Genomic DNA, 25,136 nt, shown 5'->3' on the forward strand with positions numbered 1-25,136 from the left:
GTTCCAGTTCAGCATCAGGCTACTTATAGTCCATTAGTCCATTATGTGGGGGACCCACATGGCCTTGGGCCTCAAGGCCTAAGCACCAAGAGTCCCAAGGGTACCAAAAGCACAAAAGAGCAAATTCCTTTGTTTAGGGGATTAAATATCCCAAATTTCCACACACCTGCGGTGGCCACGCCCATTCTGGCCAATGACCTTTGTTCCCAGGTGTGATTGACAGCAAGCAACTTTGTTAGTCCCCACCCCTCAACTTTACCGGGCATGCGCCTATCTTCCCCTTGTTCAGGCCCCTTCCCCCAATGTTTTGCAGGGGACGTGCCTATAATGTCTGGCCTTTCCTTTGCTCCATTTCTGTTATTAATAATTTGCTAATTATAAGGGTATCAACATGGCCCAAAGTAAGGTAAATTTAATGTTTCCTTAAAATGTAATTAATTCTGAGAGGAAAAAGTTAATAATCAAAGGCAATTTTAAACTAAGAACATGGGATGCATGACCCATTTTTGTTTGCATATTATTCCTAGGCCTTGTCATCTGCAGATAGATATTTTTTTGCAGATGTATTTTACATAGTTTGTCATAGTGCATGTGCCATTTCATGCTCCATTTATTTTATAAACATTACATCATACAATCTTTGTGTTAACAGGTTGATATTTATTTATTCAGAAAACATTCATTGATGCCAACTCTGAGCCAGCCCCTGTTCCTGGCACTGGGAATACAGCAATGGGTAAACAGAAACTGGGTCAGTTATCTTGGAGCTTCTACGCTAGAGCAGGAGGTTATGTCAGAAAAAGGAAAGAACGCTTCAGTCATGTGATATGAGAAAAGGAAGTGACATTCTCTGAAGTAAGGTGAAATGTTCTCTGAAGGGGAATTTAATACAAGAACGAAGTAGAATAATATCTATAAATCCTGGGGGACAGAATATTGTTCAAAGTCAGGTCATCATTCAGGCCAAGGAATTCATCTACAGATATGAATGAACTTAGGAAATATATTATTCAATATTAGCCCTTCTTGAAAAGACAGCAAGAGCTTTTCACCCAGGGGCGAATGGAGAAGCCTAGGAAAGGGACTCACTGTAAACAATGATCCACTACTCTGCAGAACTAAAACTGCATAACCAGGACCTATGGTTCCCGAAGATAATTTTTATACATAGTTCATTCTCATTATTCATGATAGTTATGTTCTACAAGGTCACTGTAAATGCTGGATTAGCAAATATAGGGGTAGGTTCCCAAGAGCTTCTGGTTACATTTTTGTTGACCAGTCAATACATATATATTTTGATTTATTAACATTGGTCTCGTAGCCAACAGCACTGTAACTCATGCCTGAATAAAGCTTGTGTAACCTTTATTTTCTCCGTAAGGCACAGCACTGCCTTCTTCAATTTAAGAACACCAGAGAGCATGTAAGGACTCTCCTGTGGGGCCATTTTAAACAGGAAAATCAGTCAGAAAAAGCACAAGAAGCAAAAATATAAAAAACAACACACACACACACACACACACACACACACACACACAAACCCACGTGGCAGTAAACAGACAGTGAAAAGGTATTTTTTATGAGAGTTGAAGGGAGAAAGCAGTGTTGTGGCATTCGACCTCAGCTGAGAGTGGACGTGTGGGGCAACTCAAAGTTTTGCCACTCTTTACACATCCATGAATAACTAGAAAAGCACCTCGAGTATTGATTTTCAGGGTTACAAGTAAATTTTAGCGAGTAGGTGCATTCACAAATATGGAATCCACAAATAATGAGTGACTATTTTGACCATGGGAACAAAAACCATGTATTTGTGTGTGTGTGTGTGTGTGTGTGGCTGAGGAAGGCCTCGAGGAGAGTGTGAGAGGCGATGAGTGCCTCACTTTCCTCATCTTTCCTGGTAGGAGACGAGGGGATAGAACAGGTATAATCAATAGAACAAGGACTCTGTGACTGATACACCACTACGGAGGCTTAAATCTTTATTTTAAACTAGAAAAGGAATCACTAGATGAACTAAAAATAATTTTGTAACTAGGAAAAATCGGGAGGTAGGAGTCAGGTCAGTGGGGAGAAGCATTGAGCGTGCTAATGCCCTCACCATGTGTAACAGAGGGTCACTAGGCACTGTCTCAAGCTACTAGCGCAAGGACTGGAGCGGAGTAAGGAAGTAAACTGTTTCACAAAGGTCAGCGGCAGGCCATATGGCAGAAGTCAGCAATCTGCTCCACAACAGTCTGAGATACAGTTTCCTGATGCCCTCAGAATCCTTGCTAGGGATTCACATTGGTGGATAACTAAGTCTGAATAAATATACCTAAGTCTGGGGCAACTCTGCATGTAGTCTACTTGTGGCCTACAGTCCATACATTTATGTCCCATGGAACTGAGATGTAAATATTTCATATAAAGTTATAAAGGTTAACACCAAAAGAATCAAAGCAGGCTATAAACTTCCCAGTATGAGAAAGAATACATAAACGAAAACAACGAAGAGAGATGGGGCAATCCATATAGCAAAAGATAGCTATAGAAACCAAGAAAGCACAACGTGAGAAAATCCAGCGCTACAGGGTGAAGTGCAGTTGTGCCAGGTGGGTCCTCCAGGAAGCAGAAACCAGGATGGGACTGGACACGCACAGGATCCGCTGTGGGATAAAGGAGCGGGGAAGGCGCCTGTGGAGAGCCTCCCCACCACCACGCAGGCCTGGCGCCTGAGAAGGGAGCGGGGAAGGGCCATAGGATGGGCAAGGATGCGCTCAGCGCAGTTCTGAGAATATTTCAGCCGGGCTGACGGGGGTCCCCGGAGCCGTAGTTGCCTGTTACTGGAACCCTCCATGAGGCAGGCATGGCCTGCGTGGCCTGGCTCCAGTCCCCACAGGGGCCATTGTCTGGGAGCAGCCTGTGGAGTGACGGCTTCGGTGTGAATGTGGGGCAGCTGGAGGCACAGTAAACTTAGCTGTGCTCCCTGAAGAAGGTTCTCTCAAAGGCAGGTTAGAGTAAGGCATTTCTTTGGCCTTTACACCAGTTGTATCTGTTATGCCGATAAATCTGAAATCATCTATTTTTTTTAAAAAAGGCTCTCGGATTGGGTCATAAAATAAACCTAGCTAGATGCTCTACGTAAGACCTCTTAAAGGGTTTCAACAGTTTTAAGAGAATAAAAACATGCTAGGCGAATGCTAATGAAAAGAAAAAGCCAACTTACCGCTTCACTGTCATTTGGTAGAAGGAAAGGCAAAAAAAACCACATAATGAAAAAGGGTATAATTCCTGAAACATGAAGTGCAGGTAATCAAAAGTAAAAATCTACGAAACTAAAACTTAATAGCTTGGGGAACTTGAATTTGTCCCTCAGTGTAATGCTGTTATACTTTGCAAAATAAGTGCCCCATTGATATTTAAATACATTATTTCCAGGTGATAAGAAAACATTTCTGATTCCCTGAACAGACCATGCTCCCTATTTAGATTCTCATTTTACACCATATCTCTGTTATATGGTGTATATCACAGGTTGCAGTTTTATACTTGCTGGTATCTTTTCTCTCTCTTTTTCTTAAATTTGAGAGAGAGAGAGAGAGAGGAGAGATTTGTTGTTCCACTTATTTATGCATTCACTGGTTGATTCTTGTACATACCCTGACCAGGGATTGAACCTGCAACCCTGGCGCATAGGGATGACACTCCAACCAACTGAGCCACCTGGCTAGGACTGTTTTATTTCATTAATGCCTGACTCTCCCTTGGAAATGCCACCTGACACAGAACCTCAGATAGAACAGACTCTTGTTGAATGGCTGTACATTTCCACTAAGGATGGGAGATAGTATATGTAAAGCTGTTGTAGTATTTAGTACTGAACAGAGGAACTAGGAAATCTGTTTTTCACTCAGTACTTGCAATGGGCTTTTTCAGAGCACAATGCCGTTATAAAAATAACTACGACATTTAAAGATATATGAAATCAGAGTGGTTCTATGAAATGAAAAATAAGAATTCATTTGTACTGCTCTTTTTGCCTTTCACTAACTTTTCATTTTTAAGGACTTCTAGTAAAGACTCGGCAGGTCAAGGAGGTTAGTCAAGCCATTGCATAGACATGAAAGTTGGCAGTTGCTGCTAAAGAATAGCTTGGGCCCAAATTCACTAGTCTTTTCTGAGCCTTCCAAGGACTCAGATATGTGACTTTTGATACACTGACTTAATGTTGCTCATTTGGCTCAAAACAAACAGACATAACAAACAGTTCCCTTCTTTGGGAAGGGATCTCTATCTTCCTCAGGGTGAACTCATTCATAATTATCTCCACAGCATTCATCTCCTGGGCAGGTTGATGGCAAGTGAAAGATGACCTAATTTCCCCAGGCTACCTGGTGAGTCGGTTGCACAACCAGGAACAAAACCGAGAGGCTCATCCCTATCTACCCTATGACACCTGTTCCATAGAGTGACTAAACAGTTATTTACTCTGGGGCTGGCTCTACAAGCACCAGACAAGTTTCAGTCCATGTGCTCCAGGAGCATACAAGTCACAGGAAGAGAAAAATGAAAGGGGCCAACAGGTGGAGAACACGTTCACATAGATGAGTAAGTTCTGACGCTAATGCACAGAGTAGTGTCCATAGGTGACAATACTGGATTGTATACTTGAAATTTGCTAAGATACTACATCTTAAATCTTATCGCCACACACACAAAAAGATAACTATGTGAGGTGAAGGATGTGTTAACAAAGAACTTTATTGTGGTAACCATTTCACAATATATATACATCAAATTATCACGTTGTGCACCTTAAACGTACAAATGTTATTTGTCAATTATATCTCAATAAAGCTGGGTGGGGAAGAAAAATAAAGGTAGTATATTGTGAGCATGCCTCACTGCGTGTGCTACTTGACAGTGTAGAATAAAAGGAGGAATATGTGAGTTTAGGGATCACTATTTTCTAGGGTGGGAGATTTCAATTTTTAACTGTCTGTTTGAGCTTCTGCTATTTCTATTTTGGAACTTCACTCACTCCTCAGCGACAGTCCCCGCTGGTTTTCACAGCCCGAAGTTGTGGGGACGTCTCTTCTCAGCCCTGGAGTCCTGGGCTGGGGGCCTGCTGTGGGGCTGGGACCCCTCACTCCTCGGGGATACCTCCACTGCCGAGATGTCCTCCTGGGTTTAACCCGTGGCACCGGCTGTGGGCCTGGGGCCCCGTCTCCAATTCAGCCCCGATCTGCCCGCGTCTCCGCCCCTCCTAACGGTCTCGATGCTTCTTCAGCTCCCTGGTTGTGGGGCTTCTGTTCCACCAGATGTCAGGAGGCTCTGAGTGCTCGTTGTTCCGTAGTTAGTTGTAATTTTGATGTGGTTGCAGGCGGCGGGGGCAGCTGTTCCCTGCGCCGCCGTCTTGCTTCCTCTGTGGGAGACAGTTTAAGGCCACACACATATGCTCCTCCTCAAACGCACCCCCACTCAGTTGAGCATCCATTGATGATTCTTGCCTAAGCAATCTTTAATTTGATGGTTGCAAAATGATTATAATCACCTCCAGCATTCACTCCACACTTAGCAGTGGGCATTCAGCATTATACTGGAAGTAAGAGTCCCCTTCCCCTTTCTTTGTTTATTTGTATGGAATCATGGATTCCTAATTTTTTCCAAAGGCCCATACTTCATTAGTGCCCTTAATTATTTTGTGCTCAAATTATCCCAGATCTGGAGAGTGGAAGCCCCTTCAAGTTGACTCCTGTAACCTTGTGACATGTTTTTAAACACTCCCTTGCTTTCTGCCATGACAAGATGCTTCAGGTTCATCTATGCTATTCCCCTCCCCATCCCTAACTTTTCTTCTAAGGCCATCCTTACAGCCTACTCAGCAGGATGAATGCTTGAAGGTGGTGCTTTGAGAAGCAAAGGAGAGGGTCCAAAAACGCCACTGCGGTCAACAGTTTTAGATGCTACTGGGCTCGTGGCAAGACACATCATGTTCTCCACTGCTGTCTTAGGCAGGTGCTCTAGACAAGGCACTTGGCCCATGCAGCTTCAGTTATTGAGTCCTCTACTGTGTGCTGGGATCAGTGAGGGCTACACAAGATTATAAGACGCCATTCCAAGGAGACTACAGTCTAGCAGGATAGACATACATGTACATAAATACCTATAATACACCCCTGAAAGCATTTTCATTGTGCTTTCAATGAGATCCATAAAGGGGTTTGGGGAGTTCTGTGATGAGGCAGAGTACTTATAGCTGGGTGACTTTTGGGGTTAGACTTTGAAGGAGGTAGAATTTGGAAAAGATGGTTTTTCTGGTGAAAAAGTCACTATGTATGAACTTTGAATCATGTATGACTTAGCATTTTTATGGAACTAGATCTAGCCTCTTGCGAGGTGCTGTAAGGCACATAGAACTACAATAAGTGTAGGACTTGATGCCCAACTAAGTAAGGAATTGTCACGATGCCGTCTAATTTTTATTTTCAGATACAGATGAAACATGTCCTTCATTCACCAGACTGAGCTTTCACAGTGCAGTGGTTGGTACGGATCTAAGTGTGAAGTTGATGCTCTACACAGAGAGAAACCAGACCTGCGCACAAGTCATCAACTCCACAACTTTGGGGAACTTGAATGTGACCAAGAAAACCACCTTCATTATCCATGGATTTAGGCCAACAGGCTCCCCTCCAGTTTGGATAAGGGACTTAGTAGAGGGTTTGCTCTCTGTAGAGGACATGAACGTGGTTGTTGTTGATTGGAATCGAGGAGCTACAACTGTATTATACAATTATGCTTCTAGTAAGACCAGGAAAGTAGCAACAATCTTGAAGAAATTTATCGACCAAATGTTGGTAAGGGAGAATTCTCTTAGATGACTCAGGGCTAAATTGAAACTGGCCCATTATTTCAAGAGTTAAAGCCAAGGAATATCTGCAGTGAACAGGGGGACTATTTTGCAGATCCAAATAAGCCTCAGGGGAGGTGGAGGGAAGGGCTGGAGGTAAGGCCACATGTATGGTTGTGTAGGTTGTTCGTTGCACAAAGCACCCATCTAAGGGAGCAACATTGCCATTGTTGACATTGTACATTTATAAGTTTATTAAGATAATTTTCCGCCCAATGACAGCAGTGTCCTGAGGAAGGGGCATATCTTCCTAACTCACATAAAGGTGTCCTGTGGGTAGGAAATGTTCTGTCTAGGGGTTTCTGGGCTTCAATGACTAGAGCTTCCTTAACTTCTATAGCTGTTCCTTTTCCTAGAAATGTCAAATTTTAGCTAGCAGATTGTCCAAAACCAAAACTGATACACGTGATCTGATGAGAAAACATCGTGTATGTATGATTTATGCCTTTAGAAGACTTACAAACATTAAATAAGTCTTAAATTTTATTTAGTGATCTCATGGATTGCTCCTTTATGAAAAAAAAAGTGACTTGATACTGGGACTATTTTAGAGTGAGTCACTGTGTTTAGCAGTGGCATAAGTTTTATTAGAATTCCCCACCTAAGTCACAGCCCTGGGAAAGTAAATAGTCAAATGATGGGACTGGCTGTCCCAGCTACTATGGTCAATGTGATCCACTCCCACCCTACTTTCTTTCCTTCCCTCTCCATGGTGAATTTATTTAATTGATCCAGCATGAAGATTAAAAAAGTTCGTCAAGTATTGTTGCCCTTTTCCCCAACTGAGAAGGTTTTGAAGATGCCTTGTCTTGCTTTTTAGAAGAAGCATGAATGGAGACACCATGGCATATAAAGATTAAGTCATAGGTTTGAGTTGACAGACTAGTTTGAATATTACCCTGACCCCTTCCCACTGCCTGACCTTGGGTAGATCACTTCAACTCTGGTCCCCAGTTTCCTCATCTGTATAATCAAAAGAATAGAATTTACTTTACAGAGGTGTTGTGACACTTGAGATAATGGAGATGAGGTGCTTAGATGTGTTTCTCCAATTCTCCAAATGTTTTCAACTCCTTGGCCCCCACAATTTATAATGATGGACCTCTTGAAATTCCAGGTAAAAGGAGCTTCCCTTGACAACATTTACATGATTGGAGTAAGTCTAGGAGCCCACATATCCGGGTTTGTTGGAAAGGAGTTCAATGGGAAGCTGGGGAGAATTACAGGTAAGGCTTTCTGTGAATGGGCATGGAGTGGTTGGCCTGGGCAGAATGTTCACTGGGGAAACATGAAGTAGGCAATCCAAGTCCTTAAGTTGGAAGCCAGCTCTTCCAATTATTTAATGTCTCTGAGTGTGTGATGTCTTGTGCAAAAGGCACACCATGCTAATGTTGACTTCAGGTTATTATTTAATAAGACACGTGCAAAGCACTTTGTAAATTGTATATGTCATTGAAGAGATTGGTGGTGACTTTATTTCTCTTATGGCTAGAAAAACAGCTATGTCTCATGGGTATTTGATCTCTGTGCCTCAAGCAGATATTCTTCCTTTCATTTAATCCAGAATAGCTTGAACTACATACCTAATAAGTTGCTGTCCCCAGGCACAGGAGGAGTTTCATGATAGGAAAATGAGATGGGAATTTTGATATTCTCTGATTATCAGTTTTCAAGCTAAAACTGAATAAAAATACTTAGCAACACAAGAGGTCAAATCCCAAACAAACCCGTGTTGGGTTTCTTGCTTAATACTCTCCTTGGCTACAAATGAAGGGCTGAAGGAGGCTTTCTCTTTCAGAGACTTGGGACTCCTTCATTCATACCTTTCCCAGAATCTATCCTCACATGGAAATAGCTATTTTAATTCTAGGGAATTTGGAAGGTAGAATAAGGAGGTAAGGGAGAGGTAAGTGATGCAAACCAACTACATTTGGGAGGTAAGCTCTTAGGGCTACAAGTCTGAATGTGCTGCTTAACTTAACAGGTAGCCCTGGGCAAGTCATTCCCTCTCCCTCTCCCTCTCCCTCTCCCTCTCCCTCTCCCTCTCCCTCTCCCTCTCCCTCTCCCTCTCCCTCTCCCTCTCCCTCTCCCTCTCCCTCTCCCTCTCCCTCTCCCTCTCCCTCTCCCTCTCCCTCTCCCTCTCCCTCTCCCTCTCCCTCTCCCTCTCCCTCTCCCTCTCCCTCTCCCTCTCCCTCTCCCTCTCCCTCTCCCTCTCCCTCTCCCTCTCCCTCTCCCTCTCCCTCTCCCTCTCCCTCTCCCTCTCCCTCTCCCTCTCCCTCTCCCTCTCCCTCTCCCTCTCCCTCTCCCTCTCCCTCTCCCTTTCCCCCCCCACCCTATTTGCTGGTATTCCAGGTCACATTCTTTTTACTTTTACCCTGAACCAAGTCTGCCCTCATTTTCTTACTTCTCTGCTTTCCTAGGGAAGCAAAGCTCTGTTTAGTTTAAAATTATTATGTTTTAGAAAACAAGTCCTTACTTTAAAAATTAAAAAAAAAATCTTTTTCTCTTATGGATACAAAGAACAGACGGCTTGAATTTGTTTGTGCCCCTTTGCTGATTTCCATGATATACATATTCCCTCCGTGGCTGAATTCCAGCTACTAACCTGGCATCACTGACCACAGAGTTTGGGGAGAGGTGAGCAAAATCTGCTCTTCAGCACTAGTCCCAGACCATCACTTCCTTTCTTCTTCACCCCCAGTTTCGGTCTTCAGCCTCCCAGCAAACCTGTTCCACAGGTACTTTGAATGTGAATGCAATGTAACCTGGTCTCTGACCATGGAAATTTCCTCAGCCAGCCTTCCTTCCACTCCCTGCCACATGGCCCTGCCTTGTGACCTGGACTCTGCCATTGGTCCACAGCTCAGTTTTCTTTCTCCTCCAAGTTCTCCTGATTTCTCACCCTCTCTGAGCCCCAAGGTCAATATCAGCTGTCCCAGAGGTCAAGCCTTTATTTCCCTTTCCCACTCACTTCCCTCTGCCTTTCCCGAGTGGGCTCACTGGGTTACAGAATGGGAATTTGGCCTGTTACCCAAGGACACAACTCATTCCCGCTTCCTAAGTATTGGATGGTTCTGCCTGTTAGTTATCTAGGCCAGAATGGCTACTTCATCTCTTCCATGCCTCTTTCTTTCTTCTGCCCTTCCTTCTGCTTTCCGTGTCCAGGCACAGCTCTTGCATTTACTTCTCATTAATTTCTTCAACAGGAGATGGCAGAGTATGAATAGATTTTAAAATATTTCAAGTACCTACATCACTTGATAGTACATTAAATTTAATTCTCAATCTAAGTGTGTATTAAGGTCACCTTGGGGTGCTGATACAATGTCAGCTTGCTGAATCGGAATCTCTGGGGTTGGAGTCCAGGAGTTTACTGGGTGGTCCAATGTTGCAGCCATTAGCCACATGTGGCTACTGAGCACTTGAAATGAAGCTAAAGCAAATTGGGATGTGCTGTAAGTACAACATACACACTGGGTTTTGAAGACTAAGTACAAAAAATATTTTAAAATCTCAAATTTCTATATTGATTACATGTTGAAATAATATTTTAGATATATTGGGTTAAATAAACTGGGTTAAATAAAATGTATTATAAAAATTAATTGTCTTTGTTTTATACTTTTTTTAAATGGCTGCTTGAAAATTTTAAATTATATATGTGGCTCCCATTGTATTTTTCTTGGACAGCACTGCCTTAGAGAGTTCATGGTGACCTTGGGGAGGAGAGTAAGAGGTCCCTGAAACTGCATGCAACATGTTTAATGCCATCTAATTCTCAAACCAGTTCAATGGTGCAGTAAAAGACAGGGGTCACTATCTAAACATGTTTCTGGTGATCTTAGAGCAACAGGAAAAAGCTCAATTTTTTCATGTTGTTTCTATTCAACAATAATCTCAAAATGTTCTGAATTCCGATCTAGGAGTCCTTTTACAAGTCTTCTGAAGCAGCTATTAATTCTACCTCCATTTTGCAGATAAGGAAACTGGTTCAGAGAAGTAAAGTAACCTGCTTGAGGTCACATAGTTGGTTGGCATTAGGTTTGGGGCTCCATGTCACATTTATCTGACTCCAGTGGTCTCTGCCCACACTGAGTACATGGCTTTTTAGGACAGCTTGACTGTGGTTTTTGGCTGACGTTGTAAACTGATCATTTGCTCTGGCTTATCACTAAGGAGATCATTATGTGCAAGTTTACTGTGACAGTTCCCATTTGTGCCTTGAGTCCTGGTATTATCATTAACAGTGCCCTCATCACTCTTAAAATCTCCCTGGTTTGGACTTCATATAGCAAGCCGATTTTTCTGCCATGGATCTGAAGGCTGTTATAAACTGGGCTCTTGCTGTTTCGCTGTTCATTTTCTTACACCAGAAGTGGTGCTGTCTTCTGCGTGCAGGAGGCTTCCCCAGCAAACACTTTCCAAGGTCATGCGTTTCTCTTTTTTTGTTGAGCATGTCCTGTGGACTTACCCAAGTAAGTCCTGGGTGTTCATCCATCTCCTCCCACATCAGTTTCAATTGGGAGCAGGCGGAATAAGAGACGCTGGGTGGGGCCCGTGGGGGTGGGGCTGGGCAGCAGGAGATGAATTGAAGTGAAGCCTCAAGGAAGCAAGAGTGTTGAGAGGAGAAATGGAGAGACTGAGGCTAGAACCGGGGAAGCTGAGACAAAGATGCTCTCTCTTGGATTTTATGTATAACACCCGGAAATGGGGAGGTGTCATTTAAAATCACATTCATAGATAAAATCTTCAATATATCCCTTGAAACCTTCACTCTAGTTACTAGTAAGCAGACGCTATTTGAACCTCTGATGTTTTGTTTTTTAAAATTTTTATTTTGTGGTTACAGCATCATGGGAACTGCTGTCTTGCTTTAAAGCTGTTTCATAATGATGGTGAGGAACGCCCAGCTAACATTAATCAAGGGCAAGGAATCAGTTCAGGCGTTTATGGGATGGGCCAGCTCTATAAGAATCGACACCCACGTTTTTTTCCTCTCCGATACCCAGTCCGATACCTGGTCTGACCGGAGAGTTTCACTCTTTCCTACCGAGCTTGCCAGACTCAGTGCAATAAAACAAAGGGCTCAACAAAGAGAGGTGATTGTATTATGAGTCCGTGGCCCTGGCTAAGACACTCGATCTCCCTGAACCTCAGCTCACTCATCTGTAAAATGGGAATGATAATAGATACCCTGCCCCCCTCACAGGCTTGTGATGTGGAGCTTATGAGCTAGAATATATGAATAAAAATTCAAACTGTAAAGAAGGAACGCTTGGGTGAAATTTCTGGATCATTTAAAATGGGATAAAGAGAAGTATAGCGTCTGCTTTTAGCACCCTTAGGTGCTTTTCCTGAGGAACCAGTTTATCCCCACACCCCAGTCCCCCGAATGTCTGTGCACAAGATACACCTCCTGATGGAGTCTGGATGCTGTTCTCGGGGGGCACTGCCAGGGTAGCCGTCCCTACTGTGGGAAAGGCTACAGGGCTGTGGAAGGGATGGGAATGTGAGGCTGGCCCCGCAGCCTGCGAGCCCTCTTCAGGGGGACGGATCAGAAGCGGGCTGCAGGTGACTCACGGCGTGGGGCTGCCCGACCAACTCTGCTTTCCTTCCAGGTCTCGACCCTGCCGGCCCTTTATTCAACGGGAAACCACCGGAGGACAGATTAGATCCCAGCGACGCACAGTTCGTTGACGTCATCCATTCCGACATTGATGGTAACATTCCTGCCCCTGTGGGTCAGGGACCCCCACCCCCAGGCTCCCTTGGAGCCTTCTGGGGGAACTGTCTGTCATGCAGGGGCAGATCAAGCTCCTCCGGGCTCCTTGTTTCCTGCGGGGCACAGACACCTTGAGGGGAAGCTGCTTTAAGGCAGGCACCCTGGCTCGCTTGCTGGAGCGGAGGTGCTTTGCCCACTGCCTCTTGTTTTTAGAGTGATCGCCTTGGCCAATCAAGGACAGGCTGCTTTGCACAGCATGTAGACAAATGTTTCCATGTATACGACCGGATCTTCATGCATGATTTCTTGTTTTTGTTGGTTCTCTCATTATTTCCTTAAGCTGAAATATATGGTCAAGTGTTGTACTCACTACACAGAGTGATTGATTCTGAACTACCAGCTCGCTGTGGATCTTCCTGGCCATTTCTGTCTTTCATGGTGCTATCTGGGGTTGGGTGCACGTCATGGCGTTTGGGTGATGTTAGGGATGGGTCTTTATATCCAGGTGCCTGGGAGAAAACTTGGAATAGGAACTTGGGGAGGGTTGAGAGTACAGAGTAGAGTGATCACACAACCTTTTGGTGATACAGCCACTTAAAAAACCCCAGCCGGTGTGGCTCAGCGGTTGAGTGTCGACCTAGGATCCAGGTGATCCGGGCTTGATCCCCAGTCAGGGGCGTGCAGGAGGCAGCCGATCAATGACTCTCTCATCATTGATGTTTCTCTCTCTCTCTCTCTCCCTCTCCTTTCCTCTCTCTGAAATCAATAAAGATATATTTCAAAAAACAAAAACCCTTGACCGCCTTTCTTGGGCACTCTGATGAGGTATTCAACAATTGCTTGCCTTAGAAAAAAAGGTCTCTGTGAAACAGCTGTATTCTTACTGTGTAGTTGCAAAGTGTTACTTAAGCGCAGTACCTCACTGCGATCTTAATGCTTGGTGGAATAGAGCAATTCATTTTTTATTCTTGGAGAGAAAGTGAATTTTGAAGGAAAGTGTATAAACTTTGTAGTAGGCAGGGGTGGACTTAAATCCCAGATTTTGTTCTTTCTAGTGGGTTGTGTTTGTCCCTTAAGTCCTCTGAGTCTTAGTATCTTCATCTGTAAGTTACTTCATCTGAACTCACCAGTGGCTGCTTTGCAGACAAACACCTGCCCACAAACACATATAGCTTCTCAAAATATAATAATTATTATTATTGCAATGATGTAAACACTGTTTATACAAATATATAAATAATATTTTAAATCAAGAATTTTACTGATTATTTGGGGTTACAAGGTTAAAGAGAATAAGCAATTATTAAATCTATAATTTAAAAAAAATATTTTTACTGATTTCAGATCAAGGAAGAAAGAAGGAGAGAGAGAGACACATCAGTGATGAGAGACAGTCATTCATCGATCCACTGCCTCCTGCAAACCCACAACCCATGCATGTGCCCTGACCAGGAATCGAACCGTGACCTCCTGGTTCAGAGGTTGACGCTCAACCCCTGAGCCACACCGGCCAGGCTATCTATAATTTTTTAGGTCCTTGTTTTCTAGAAGAGTTTCCAATCTCTTTACCATCCTAGATCCCAAATTTTTAAAGATTATTTTCTACTAAGTAAAAGTTCATTTTTCCCTGTTTCTTATTCATTAAAGATTTGCACAAATGCAAGTAGAGATTCAGGAGGCACCCAGAAAATAGAGGGTTCAAGACAAATGTAAAGTAGAAAAGTGCCCTTTTATCAGCCTTGCTGTGAGTTTGAGTGACCAAATTCTCGTGCGTCTTTAGAAATAGCAGAAATAAATTCCATCGCTATCTTCATAGTCTCCTATTATTAGTGTGTGTGCGTGTATACAGCAATGATGCTCTCTAACTAGCTGGGCAACTTTGGGCAAAATATTTAAATAGGAATAATAATAATCATTATAATTATAATGCAACCCTTGCCCGTATCCTGCAGGCAAATGAGCTATGAGGTGTGAGAAGTTCAAAGCAGTATAAAGCATAGTACATTCTCTTCTAGCTCTGGGCTACAAGGAACCATTAGGAAACATAGACTTCTACCCAAATGGAGGATTGGATCAACCTGGTTGCCCCAAAACAATATTTGGAGGTAAGTGCAGATACTTTATATTTTCTAAAATAGTTGTTTTAAAAAGACATATTTTAAAAATCTGATATTCTTTTGGGGATAGTTTTAAATAAAAAAATTCCTGTTTAGGTAGAGGTGATATAAATATACAGTATAAATTAAATAGTGTTACTCAAATATACTACTTTTAATAACCATAACCGAATGATTAAAAGCTATTATGAATTATCTGTCCCTCTTGATAAGGCGTGTCTTTGACCTAGAAATTTCACATCTGGACATCTCTCCTAGAAAAATAACAAGAAATATAGACAAAAATTGGAGTGCATAGATATTCAACACAGTGTTATTTATAATAGTTAATTTTTAGAAATTATCTAAATGTCCAGCATAGGAATATTTTAAATGCTATACCCACACAAAGGAATATAATTGCTAAAAATCATATTTTCAGCAATTAATGAAAACCCTTACAGTATGAAAAAGATACAAACTATACAGTATAATCCCAGTTTATTTTTAAATTTGTATTTGTACACATGTAAGTATAGAAAAGAGGACTAAATGTAAATGCTCCAAACCATAATTAGGGTGATCTCGAGATATTAGACTTCTACGTGATTTTTGCATCATTATATTCTATTATTTTGTATTTTCTAAATGAGCATATATTACTTTTATAATGAGAAAAACCCTCACAAAACAAAAATGAATAGCTGGAGGATAAGAGTGAGGTGGGGGACCGAATGAAAAAACCCATCCCTAAGTGCTCTAAATTTGTATTTCACAATTGCTAGAGAAAGTTAAACAATCCTGGAAATAACTCTAGAAAAAGATGGTCTTGTTACAAAATGGTAGCTGCGTGTGGCCCCATGAGAATGATGTAGTGTTTGAAAGTGATCAGATGAAATGGCAAAATAGGGCCAATCATATGGTACCATAAATGGTCAGCAACCCTGTCCTGTGTGATGTAGTGTAACTACATCCATGAGCCAACAAAGATAACATGCCCTGCTTACAAAGGACATCCTCTGCATTGTTATTAACTTCATTGATTTTGCAAGTGAAAGAACCAGGAACAATAAATAAATATTGGCTTCTTAAGTGGGCGGGAGTGGACTTCGGAAAAAGAGGAAACGCTGACCTGACTCCAGCATCCAGTGCCTCTCCAAACCACTGGCTCACAGACATAGCTCCTCTTTTCATGGGGTTCACGGTTTCCTACTCAGATCCGGACCTCATTGATTACCCATCTTTGGGACCTTTTCTGAGTAACTTCATCCAGACCCAGGGTGGAGTCATCCACCATCCTTTTTCAAAGTTATCTCTTCTTTCTTCACTCCTTGGGGATCTTTATCTGCCACCCCACCCCCACCCCCTGCCATTACTTTTTTTTTTTTTTTATGTCTTTAATAGTATAAACATACTTGTCTTCTGCTGAAAAGCTCTGGGGAATCTCTGACTACCACTGAATTTTTCTTCTCCGTTTCACTGCCAAAGGAAGGATGTAGGTTGAGTCCTGATTCTACCACATAATAGCTGCGTGACCTTGGTCAACTTATTTAACCTCTCTGAGTCTCAATGTCCTGCTAGGTAAAATGAGGACAGTCATGCCTATCTTCTTCTTTTCTCCTGTCATTTGCCAGCAGAAATCCTGATCTATGGATTTTTGTAAGGATTGAGTGGAACAGAATATCCTGAAGCTGTTAGTACAGTGCCTGGTATATAGAAGACAGAAAAGAAACTGTGTCTGCATGTGTGTGTGCATACCGTCTGTGATGTACTGTTACTAAATGCTGCACCTGCTCCGTTCTTTAATCATTCCTTTTACAACCCAGGAATGCAGTATTTTAAGTGTGACCACCAGAGGTCCGTGTACCTGTACCTCTCTTCCCTGAGAGAGAACTGCACTGTCACTGCGTATCCCTGCGACTCCTACCGGGATTACAGGAACGGCAAGTGTGTCAGCTGCGGCACACCACAGATGGAGTCCTGTCCACTTCTGGGTAAGTCCAACAGGCACTGTCCCCTCTCACTAACAAAGAGCACATTTTTGGTAGGAATCCCAGCACCATTTTATTATCTAAAACTGAGGCTGAAGATTGTGTGCTTTCTGAACATTTATATAGTCAGCTTTTTCTAGCCAATTTGTTCTGTGAAGTACTCTGGGGTCTCCTAACCAGTGTTAGAAAAGCAGCCTATATAGGATTTCATTCAGAAGGCAGTGCAACCTCTCTGGACACTATTCTAGCATGAAAAAGAAGGTTCTAGAAGAGTTTCCAAGCCCACCCAGGACACAGTCACCTTATGTAGCCTGCTCCCATGGGGACAGGAACACCCTCTCCTTGCACACAACCTCTCTGCTGGGGGAAGGTCACAGTGCCCCCTTCTGTCAATTGAGCCTTGCAGATTTATCCCTTCCAGCAAGTTGTGTCTGTAAGCGCCTTCGTGCTACACTCTGGCTCTTGTGTGCATTGTACAGAGGTGGGATGGGTTGATAGATACTGTGGATGCTGCTGGGATATTTGCTAAGGATTAATAGAAACAGTTCAGGTGGCGAGGACTTTGGAACCAGATGCTCATGAGAATTTTCTAATTGCTTCCAAGGGAAAAATCCAAGTTAACATCAGGGCTTGATGTACACAAGGGATTCTCAACCTTGATCATGCATTGGAATCATCTAGAGAGCTTTTAAAAAATACTGATGCCTGGGTCCCACCCCAGATCAATTAAGTAAGAAGGCAGAGGTAATTCTCTAGGAGTGGGGACAGAGGAGAGAGAGCAAGGGCAAGTGATGGTACTCAGCTTCCTTCCTGCTGGCACAGACGTGAAGGAGGACATTCATCTGCTTGGTGACACAGTCAAATGGCAAACCCAGGTTCTGTGCAACTTAGGGGCCCGACTGTAGTTCAAGAAAGCACATTGCTTTACAAGAGTGATGCTATTCTAGGTATAAACCTGAATCTGTGTTAACTCTAAAATGAATGTATTACTGAAAAATATCTGTGCTATTTTTAGTCTGCTCCACTTCCCCACCCTGCTACTGAGAACCAGGCTGGGTGATGTAATGTCAGTAGAAAGGGGAAAACCAGGGTAGGGTCCCGAGCTCAGGGTAAGGAACAGGGTGTGGCCAGTGCTGGGCAGGCACTGTCCTGGTGGCCCTTTGGGTCCTTGCCATGAGGGTGGTGTGAGGGAGATTATCTCAGTGGTGATGGCAGGCAAACTCTGTTCTCCCTGCCTCCCCAACTGCTTTTACATTTATATAATACATGTTAACGTTACACTTTCTGACTTGTTTTATAGGCTATTATGCTGATCATTGGAAAGACTATTTAACGGAGAAAGACCCTCCTATGACTAAAGCATTCTTTGACACAGCTGGGGAGAAACCGTTCTGCAGTGAGTGGTGAATGTGGTTGTTGCTTTTACCCATCTTTTTTTTACCCAAGAAGCCGAGTCTTAGCTTCCTGGCTACTTCTTAGTAAATGAAGGCCATGATGAAGCGTGGACTTTGGAGCTGGAAAGACCTAGGTCAAATCCTGGCTCTACCACATAGTAGCTGTGTGATCTTGGTCAAGACACTTGACCTCTCTGAGTCTCAATGTCCTGCTAGGTGAAATGGAGGCAAGAATGCCTATTTTATGGGTTATAAAGATGAAAATCTCAACAAATCATAGTTGTTAGCTTCATTGGATGGCTATTCTAATCACTAACATCTTCCAGAAAATAGCTTGATCCCTAAGAGTCATGAGATTGGGGCTAGGAAAAATCAGGTGTCAGCCACATCTATGGGTAATTTCCAGCCCCAAAGCAACCATGATGATGTTCTAAAGGCATTGAGGGGTTGCGTATTCCAGACGGGAGCTAAATGGTGTAACAGATAAGATACCCCGAGAAGCAGGGAATTTTCCCTGGCAGATGTATGTTTTGTAATCTTGTCTCCCTTTTCACTTTTCTTGGGGGCAACCCTTGTAAAAGAGGTTGCAGATCAGTGGGTTTCCCTCTTTCTTTAGAGCCATGTGTGACAGCCCAGGGTTTTGTGTCTGCCAGGTCCAAATGGGGAAGATCCTTGAGCAGTGATGGGTCATGAAATGGCAACTCCAGGGCTTACCTTACTCCTTTGTGAGACAGCCATCTCCTTGAGCCTCTTTCCCTTTCTCTACAAGTCTGACCAAGAGATGGAAATCTGAATTTCATAGTGGGATCCCCATCTTCCCAAAGCATCCTTGACCTTGGGGAGCAAAGAGTAGAGAGGAAGAAGAGTTCTCTGAACACATCATGCACTCTCATTTATTGGACAGGAATTTAATGGGTGCCAATAAGGTGTTACTGCTGAGATCACAAAGAAGAAAAATCATCCCTTTATTCCTTCCCACTCATTGTTGTATATTTTACTTTTATCTTTTTTTGGTGACCCCATAAGACATTATTCACGCAATATTTGTATAGACGTACCCATTCATTTACCACTTTTTTATTATCATTTTTTCTTTCATTTTGCAAATACAGTAAAGTGTGCTAATGATGGGAGAATCTCAAAGCATGATAAGAACTCCAAGAGGTAGATCTGACTTAGTCTGAGGGTCAACGAAGGCCTCCTGAAGGGAGTGACATTAAACTGAAACCTGATGGATGAGTTGGCAAAGGGGGCAGAGTGAGAGTGTTCCAGTGAGGGAAGGCCCGGGAGCAAGAGGGGACGTGTAGTGCAGGTGGTGTGGCAGGAGTGGAGAAGCGATGAGGGGGGCTGGGGAGGCTGGTGGACACGGCCCGGGCTGCGGGAGACCTTGTCAGTTCTGGAGGGTCTCTCCATGGCCACCTGGTTGGTTTTTTCTAAAATGGGCAGGGATTGGAGTGAACCAGTTACACTCAGCAGCAGGCCATGAGACCTCGGTCACTAAGGTGGGAGCACTAATTCAACAGTGATGCCCAAACATGGCTACTGCGTACCATTGAATTCTGCCAGTGCTCAAGCCCTCATTACCAAAGGGAATAGAAAGGAGCTTTAGGAAATTCTGCCCTGGACGTTTGCAGAGAAACTAGAGAAGGATTAGAAAAGAGACTCAGGCCCTGGTCAGTTTTGCTCAGTAATTAGAGCATCGTCCACTGACCGAAGGGTTGAGGGTTCAATTGCTGGTCAGGAGCAGGTACCTGGGTTGCAGGTTCTCCCCTCCCCTGTTGGGTGCATGCGGGAGGCAACCAATTGATGGTGTCTCTCTCACATCAATGTTTCTCGCTCTCTCCCCGCCCTTCCCTCTTTTCCTTCCACTTTCTCTCTGAAAAGCAATGAGAGAAAAAAAAAAAAAAAAAAATATATATATATATATACATATATATATATATCTCCTCCGGTGAGGATTAACCAAAAAAAAAGAGAGAGACTCAGTTATTAGAGAGGCTGGGTTTTTAGGGACTGACCCTGTAGGTCAGTTCTGACTTACCTCTCTCTTACCATGTTTTCTCCCGGTTTTACAGTATATCATTACTTTGTGGACATTATAACTTGGAATAAGAACATAAGAAGAGGGTCCATTACAATCAGATTGAGAGACAAAGCTGGAAACACCACAGAATCCAAAATCAATCAGTAAGTTGGGCTGGGATAGTTTGCAGTTTGCTATTTTCCTTTTTGCTCAGAGAAATTAAATCCCAAATATAGCTATTTTCTTACTTATATGTCTGTACTTTTCTTTATTCTACAAAAGACATAAGGGGACATATTGTTTAATTGCTTCCTGTGGCTCTTGATCTCCCAGACTCTTTACAAATGGAATTGGTGCAAGGATTACCACTGCCTCCCTTCCTCCCTCCTTTCCTTCCTTCTTCCCCCTCCCCCCCTCTTTCCCTCCCTTCCTTTTCTCCCTCTTCTCCTTCGTTCCTTTGTTCAAACATTTAATTACAAAAGTCATCTTTGCTTGCTGTAAAGAATTTAAACAGTAAAGGAGTATGTAAAATAAAGTGCAACTTTTTGGTCCATCCCAACAATCCCACCTCCATAGGCACCCAGCCCCATACACATATTTCTATTCTTTTATGAGCTCATACTATACATACACATACTTAAGTATATATATATACACACACATATGTAAACATATGTGTATGTTTTTGAAACTCAGAAAATATAACTTGCAATAGAAAATTGGAAACACCCTAAAAATCCCCAAATGAGGAAATGGTTAATTTGGATATCCCCATATAATAGAATACTATTTATACATTGAGGTTATTTATGAAATATATTAAATGACATGCTTATAATATAATATACTAAGTGAAAAACTTCAGGATATCAAATTATATTAAGTATAAAGAACTCAACATGTATTACCTATATATAAAGTTTTAGCTTAACAATATAAAAAAATGAAATAGAAATGCCACAATATTAGATTGCCCCTTGAGTGGTGGAAATGATCGCTTTTTCTCAGCTTCTCTTTACATTTTCAATTTTCTATATATTGTGTGTATGTATTATATATATGTATATTTATATATATTCTTTAACAATAGCTAATTAATATTTTTTTTCATCTATTAGTTTCACAATCGAGAAAAAGAAAAAATACACCCAAAACTTTGTAAGCAAAGGAACTTGAGGCTCATTTTATTCATTTACTCAGGAAATGTTTCCTGGATCTTACTGTCTGCTAGGCATTTGGGTTGTCTCTTGGCCTCACCCACAGAGGACCAAGTAGAATGTCATCTGAAACTGGCAATTGCCTTTCGGGTTCACTGTGCACATAGAGACAGTGTGGGTGGGTGGTTTAGAGATCAAATTTTTTAATGCATCCTTGGATAATAATAATAATAGCTTCATTTATTGAAGTAAGTGTGTCACACACACAACGGCTAATGCAATTCTCGCTAAAACTCTGTGAAGTAGTATTACCATCTCTCTTTTATATATTAGGAAACTGAGGCTCAGCGTGGTCAAACGATTTGGCCAATATCACACAGCTGGCTGATCAGGGCGAATCAGGTGAAATCAGAGGCAGGTCTGTCCAACCCCAAAGCCCATAGTTTTAATCACTATATTATATTCCTCCCACTAAGCTGTATTGCTCCCTCTACCCCACTATACTTAGAATTTGCGAGTAGTGGGGTTCTTGGGAGTTCTTCACTGATCTGTTTCAGAGACCTCACTACAGTGTCAATGTCCCCAAACCCGCAGTGGGGCAGCATTTTCAGGGAGGGCACCACTAGGCATAGCACATCCTGAGGAATCAGCCTCAGGTGGTTTCTGAGCTGTGACCTTCGGTGAGGAAGCAAGGCAGAGACCCCACCTGGGGATTCTAGGAAACAGCAGGGGGATTGTGCAGTTATATACGGGGGAGTGTTCACCTAGCAGACTATGAGTATTCATGCCAATATTGGTTACGTATTTGCTTTACATGTCTAAGAAGCTTTAATTTTACATAGTAAATTTCTCCCAAGTAGGAACTCTTAAATTTGGAGTTTTTAAAATCTTGATGATGATAGAGACCTTAACATCTCTATTTTAGTCATGTTTAATCATTTTCATTTTAGTCGTGTTTATGAAAAAGTCACCACCAATCAGAGAATATATGGGAATAAAAAGAAATAGTTGTTTTATTATGTGGGAGATAATGGCTACTTTTTTTGCAAGGTAAACTTTGATGTCTTAGTATTTTTTTTACAGTTTAAGGTAAAGGAAATGATATTAGAGTATGTACTTTGAGTTTATCCAATCTTACCAGACTGTGGGTGCAAATGGAGTCACATTCAAGGTTATTATCTGCCTGATGACTCTTCCTATATTCATGTTTTTGGTGTATTTCTTTTTTTTAACCTTTTAAAAATTGAGATATAATTCACATACTATACAATTTGTTTTTTAAAAGCATCTGTTTCCTTGTCTGTGAAATAAAGATAATAATACTCATCTTGCAGAAGTTTTCAGGGGACTGGAGACATGTGTCGAGAGTTGAGGATGCTGCCTGGCATATAGTGGCACAGTACATACCTCTCTGAAGTCACAGCATTTCATTAGTCCTGGGGTCAGCAGTCCTTGGGAATCCAGTGCACTTTGCCCATGAAAATCGGCTATTGCAGGCTATGGAGTCAAGCAGCTACCTGCTTACTGATTTGTAAGCTTCAGAACTCTTTTCTTTCACTAGCAATCTATATCCATTTAAAAATATTATTTCTTCCTTCTAGTGAACCTGCAACATTTCAGAAATACCACCAAGTGAGTTTGCTTGCAAGATTTAATCAAGATCTGGATAAGGTGGCAGCCATTTCCTTGGTGTTCTCTACAGGATCTGTAGTAGGCCCAAGGTACAAGCTCAGGATTCTCCGAATGAAGTTAAGGTCCCTTGCGCATCCAGACAGGTGAGCCATACACAGGCAGGGTTTGACAAGCCCCTGTTTCCCAAAGACGTTGTTTGTTTTTGTCCAGTCTGCTTGGTCTAATGCTATAATTGGACTTCATCAATCACAGTGAAGGATGTGAGGGGTTTTCCAAAAATAGACTTGATAAAAACAAGTAGCCCAGCAATCCAAGAAAATTTTACTGGTATGCACTTGAAGATAAATGGCCCAGTTATCCAAAGAAATAATGTTGTTATATGTTTAGAGTTATACAATTCCTCCCTAACCACTCTACCCACATTGCTTTGCAAGTTGATAACTTCTTGTAGAAAAGAAAGCCTCATCTAATTCAGCAAACTGATAGAACAGGGCCTAGTATAAAAAATAGTACAGAAAAATTGGAATATTGTACTCCATTGACACAGTATGAAAGTACTATATCGATGTTAAATTTGATAACTGCACTGAGAATATCCTTGTTCTTAGGAAATATACACTGAAGAATTAAGTGGTAAATGACCTATTCTCAACTGGTTCAAAAAAAGTAAAAAACAACTTGTGTGTTTGTGTGTGTATGTGCATATGTGTGAGTGCGTGCGTGTGTGTGCGTGTGTGTGTGGAGAGACAGAAGCAAAGGAGAGATGAAAAAGCCATGATGGTATGTATGTTTTGTTACTAATGACACATAGAGTCCTATCATCTAATCCATGGATAGAGAGAGACAGGAAGTGATGTGAGCAGTTAGTACTTTATAAATTCCTTTTCCCTGAAGGTTTAGGGTATCCTAAAACAATACAAGTCTCTTCTAAGAGGAGAGTCATTACATCTTAAAACTGTAGGACTTTTTAAGACTTTTTTCTCTGATTACCAAAGGAATACATGTTCATTTTAAAAATTTGGGAAGTACAGAAAGTGTTAGGAAACAGAGAGACATCACCCATAATGTCATTATTCAGAGGCAAACACTGTTAATATTTTTGGTTATTTCTTTCTAATCTGCTTTCTATTCCTGTTTTGAAACCTAGCTGAAGTTATGTGTCAAATAAACTTTGACATCCTCCTTTCTTGTTTTCATTGTTACTTTACTTAGCTACCATAGGCATTTTTCTATAACATTAGAAATAATTGCTAAATCATTTTATAGCCTAAGGATATAATACAAGTTATTTGACTAGAATCGGGTGTTTTTATTATTTTATTGATAAGAATATTTTGTCCTATTTTTACAGGCCCCACTTGTGTCGGTATGACCTTGTACTGATGGAAAACATCGAGACAGTCTTCCAACCTATTCTTTGCCCAAAGTTGAAAATGTAACTGTTGTCAGGACACATGAGCACCTCTAACATCAAGAAAGCGACGGCAGGCTTTTTCAAAGCTTCACCTTTTTTACCTTTTCCTCGAGGCACAAAAAGTATGGAATAACCAGGGTTTTTTCCAGTAGTGTCTTATGGATGTCACTACAAAATGTCAAACAGCTTTGGATTATAGAACAGTCCTGGGAAGGGAGCCCCTAAGTAGGGCAAGTCGGAAATAGCCAGGCCCCAGGCAGCCCAGGGCCCTGTCTGGCTGCGTCCTGGGGCCTCCTTTGTTCCACCCTGTGATTCTGCTCCCTGTCACTCAGGCAGTTCAGTGGGACAAGCATCTTACAGGGAAGGACTGGCTGCAGACCTCACTTTGGACTCGACCTCACGTTCCCTGTGCCATATTCCACCAGATCCCCGCGTGGAGAAGGGAACGAAGACTGACCTACCTCACAGGGCTGTTGTGTGGGTCTGGGAGGCAAGTTTGTGAAGGGTTCTTTGAAATCCCACGGGTGCCACATCCGTGAGTGGTTTGATAAATGTGAATATACTTTTATTTATTTTGATATGACTTATCTAATAATGCAATAAGAGAGCTGCTCCTTATCAACACCAGCTCCTCTCCTGGGCTGTTTGCTTTGGGAAGGCAAGAAAGCCAAGCCCCTGGCTTCCCACCTTGTTTAAAGTGGGGAAAATGCTTATTTTCCCTTATTTGCTAATCCATGATTATTGAAGGCAATTTAGAAAATGCATAGGTGCAAAATGGGTACATGCTATACGCAATCCCAGCGTTAGAG

At 42.2% G+C, this 25,136-nt stretch overlaps 1 protein-coding gene across 2 annotated transcripts; it reads left to right on the forward strand.

The window, feature by feature from the left end:
• The first annotated feature begins 1,187 nt into the window (after nucleotides 1-1,187).
• LIPH (lipase H) lies at nucleotides 1,188-25,053 on the forward strand. 2 transcript variants are annotated; one of them, XM_087817901.1, is made up of 10 exons: nucleotides 1,188-1,245; nucleotides 6,484-6,845; nucleotides 8,016-8,124; nucleotides 12,517-12,618; nucleotides 14,636-14,725; nucleotides 16,543-16,710; nucleotides 18,008-18,103; nucleotides 20,177-20,288; nucleotides 22,883-23,056; nucleotides 24,265-25,053. In XM_087817901.1, exons 1-10 carry the CDS (start codon nucleotides 1,188-1,190, stop codon nucleotides 24,350-24,352), a joined length of 1,359 nt encoding a protein of 452 aa, XP_087674027.1. In that variant the 3' UTR covers nucleotides 24,353-25,053. The 2 variants fall into 2 exon arrangements, with proteins under 2 accessions (XP_087674027.1, XP_016055623.2); XM_016200137.2 differs by lacking the exon at nucleotides 1,188-1,245 and having other exon boundaries at nucleotides 6,480-6,845.
• The last annotated feature ends 83 nt before the right edge of the window (nucleotides 25,054-25,136 follow it).

The sequence above is a fragment of the Miniopterus natalensis genome, chromosome 6 (assembly GCF_054644295.1).
Source record: "Miniopterus natalensis isolate mMinNat1 chromosome 6, mMinNat1.hap1, whole genome shotgun sequence".
NCBI classification, from domain to species: domain Eukaryota; kingdom Metazoa; phylum Chordata; class Mammalia; order Chiroptera; family Miniopteridae; genus Miniopterus; species Miniopterus natalensis.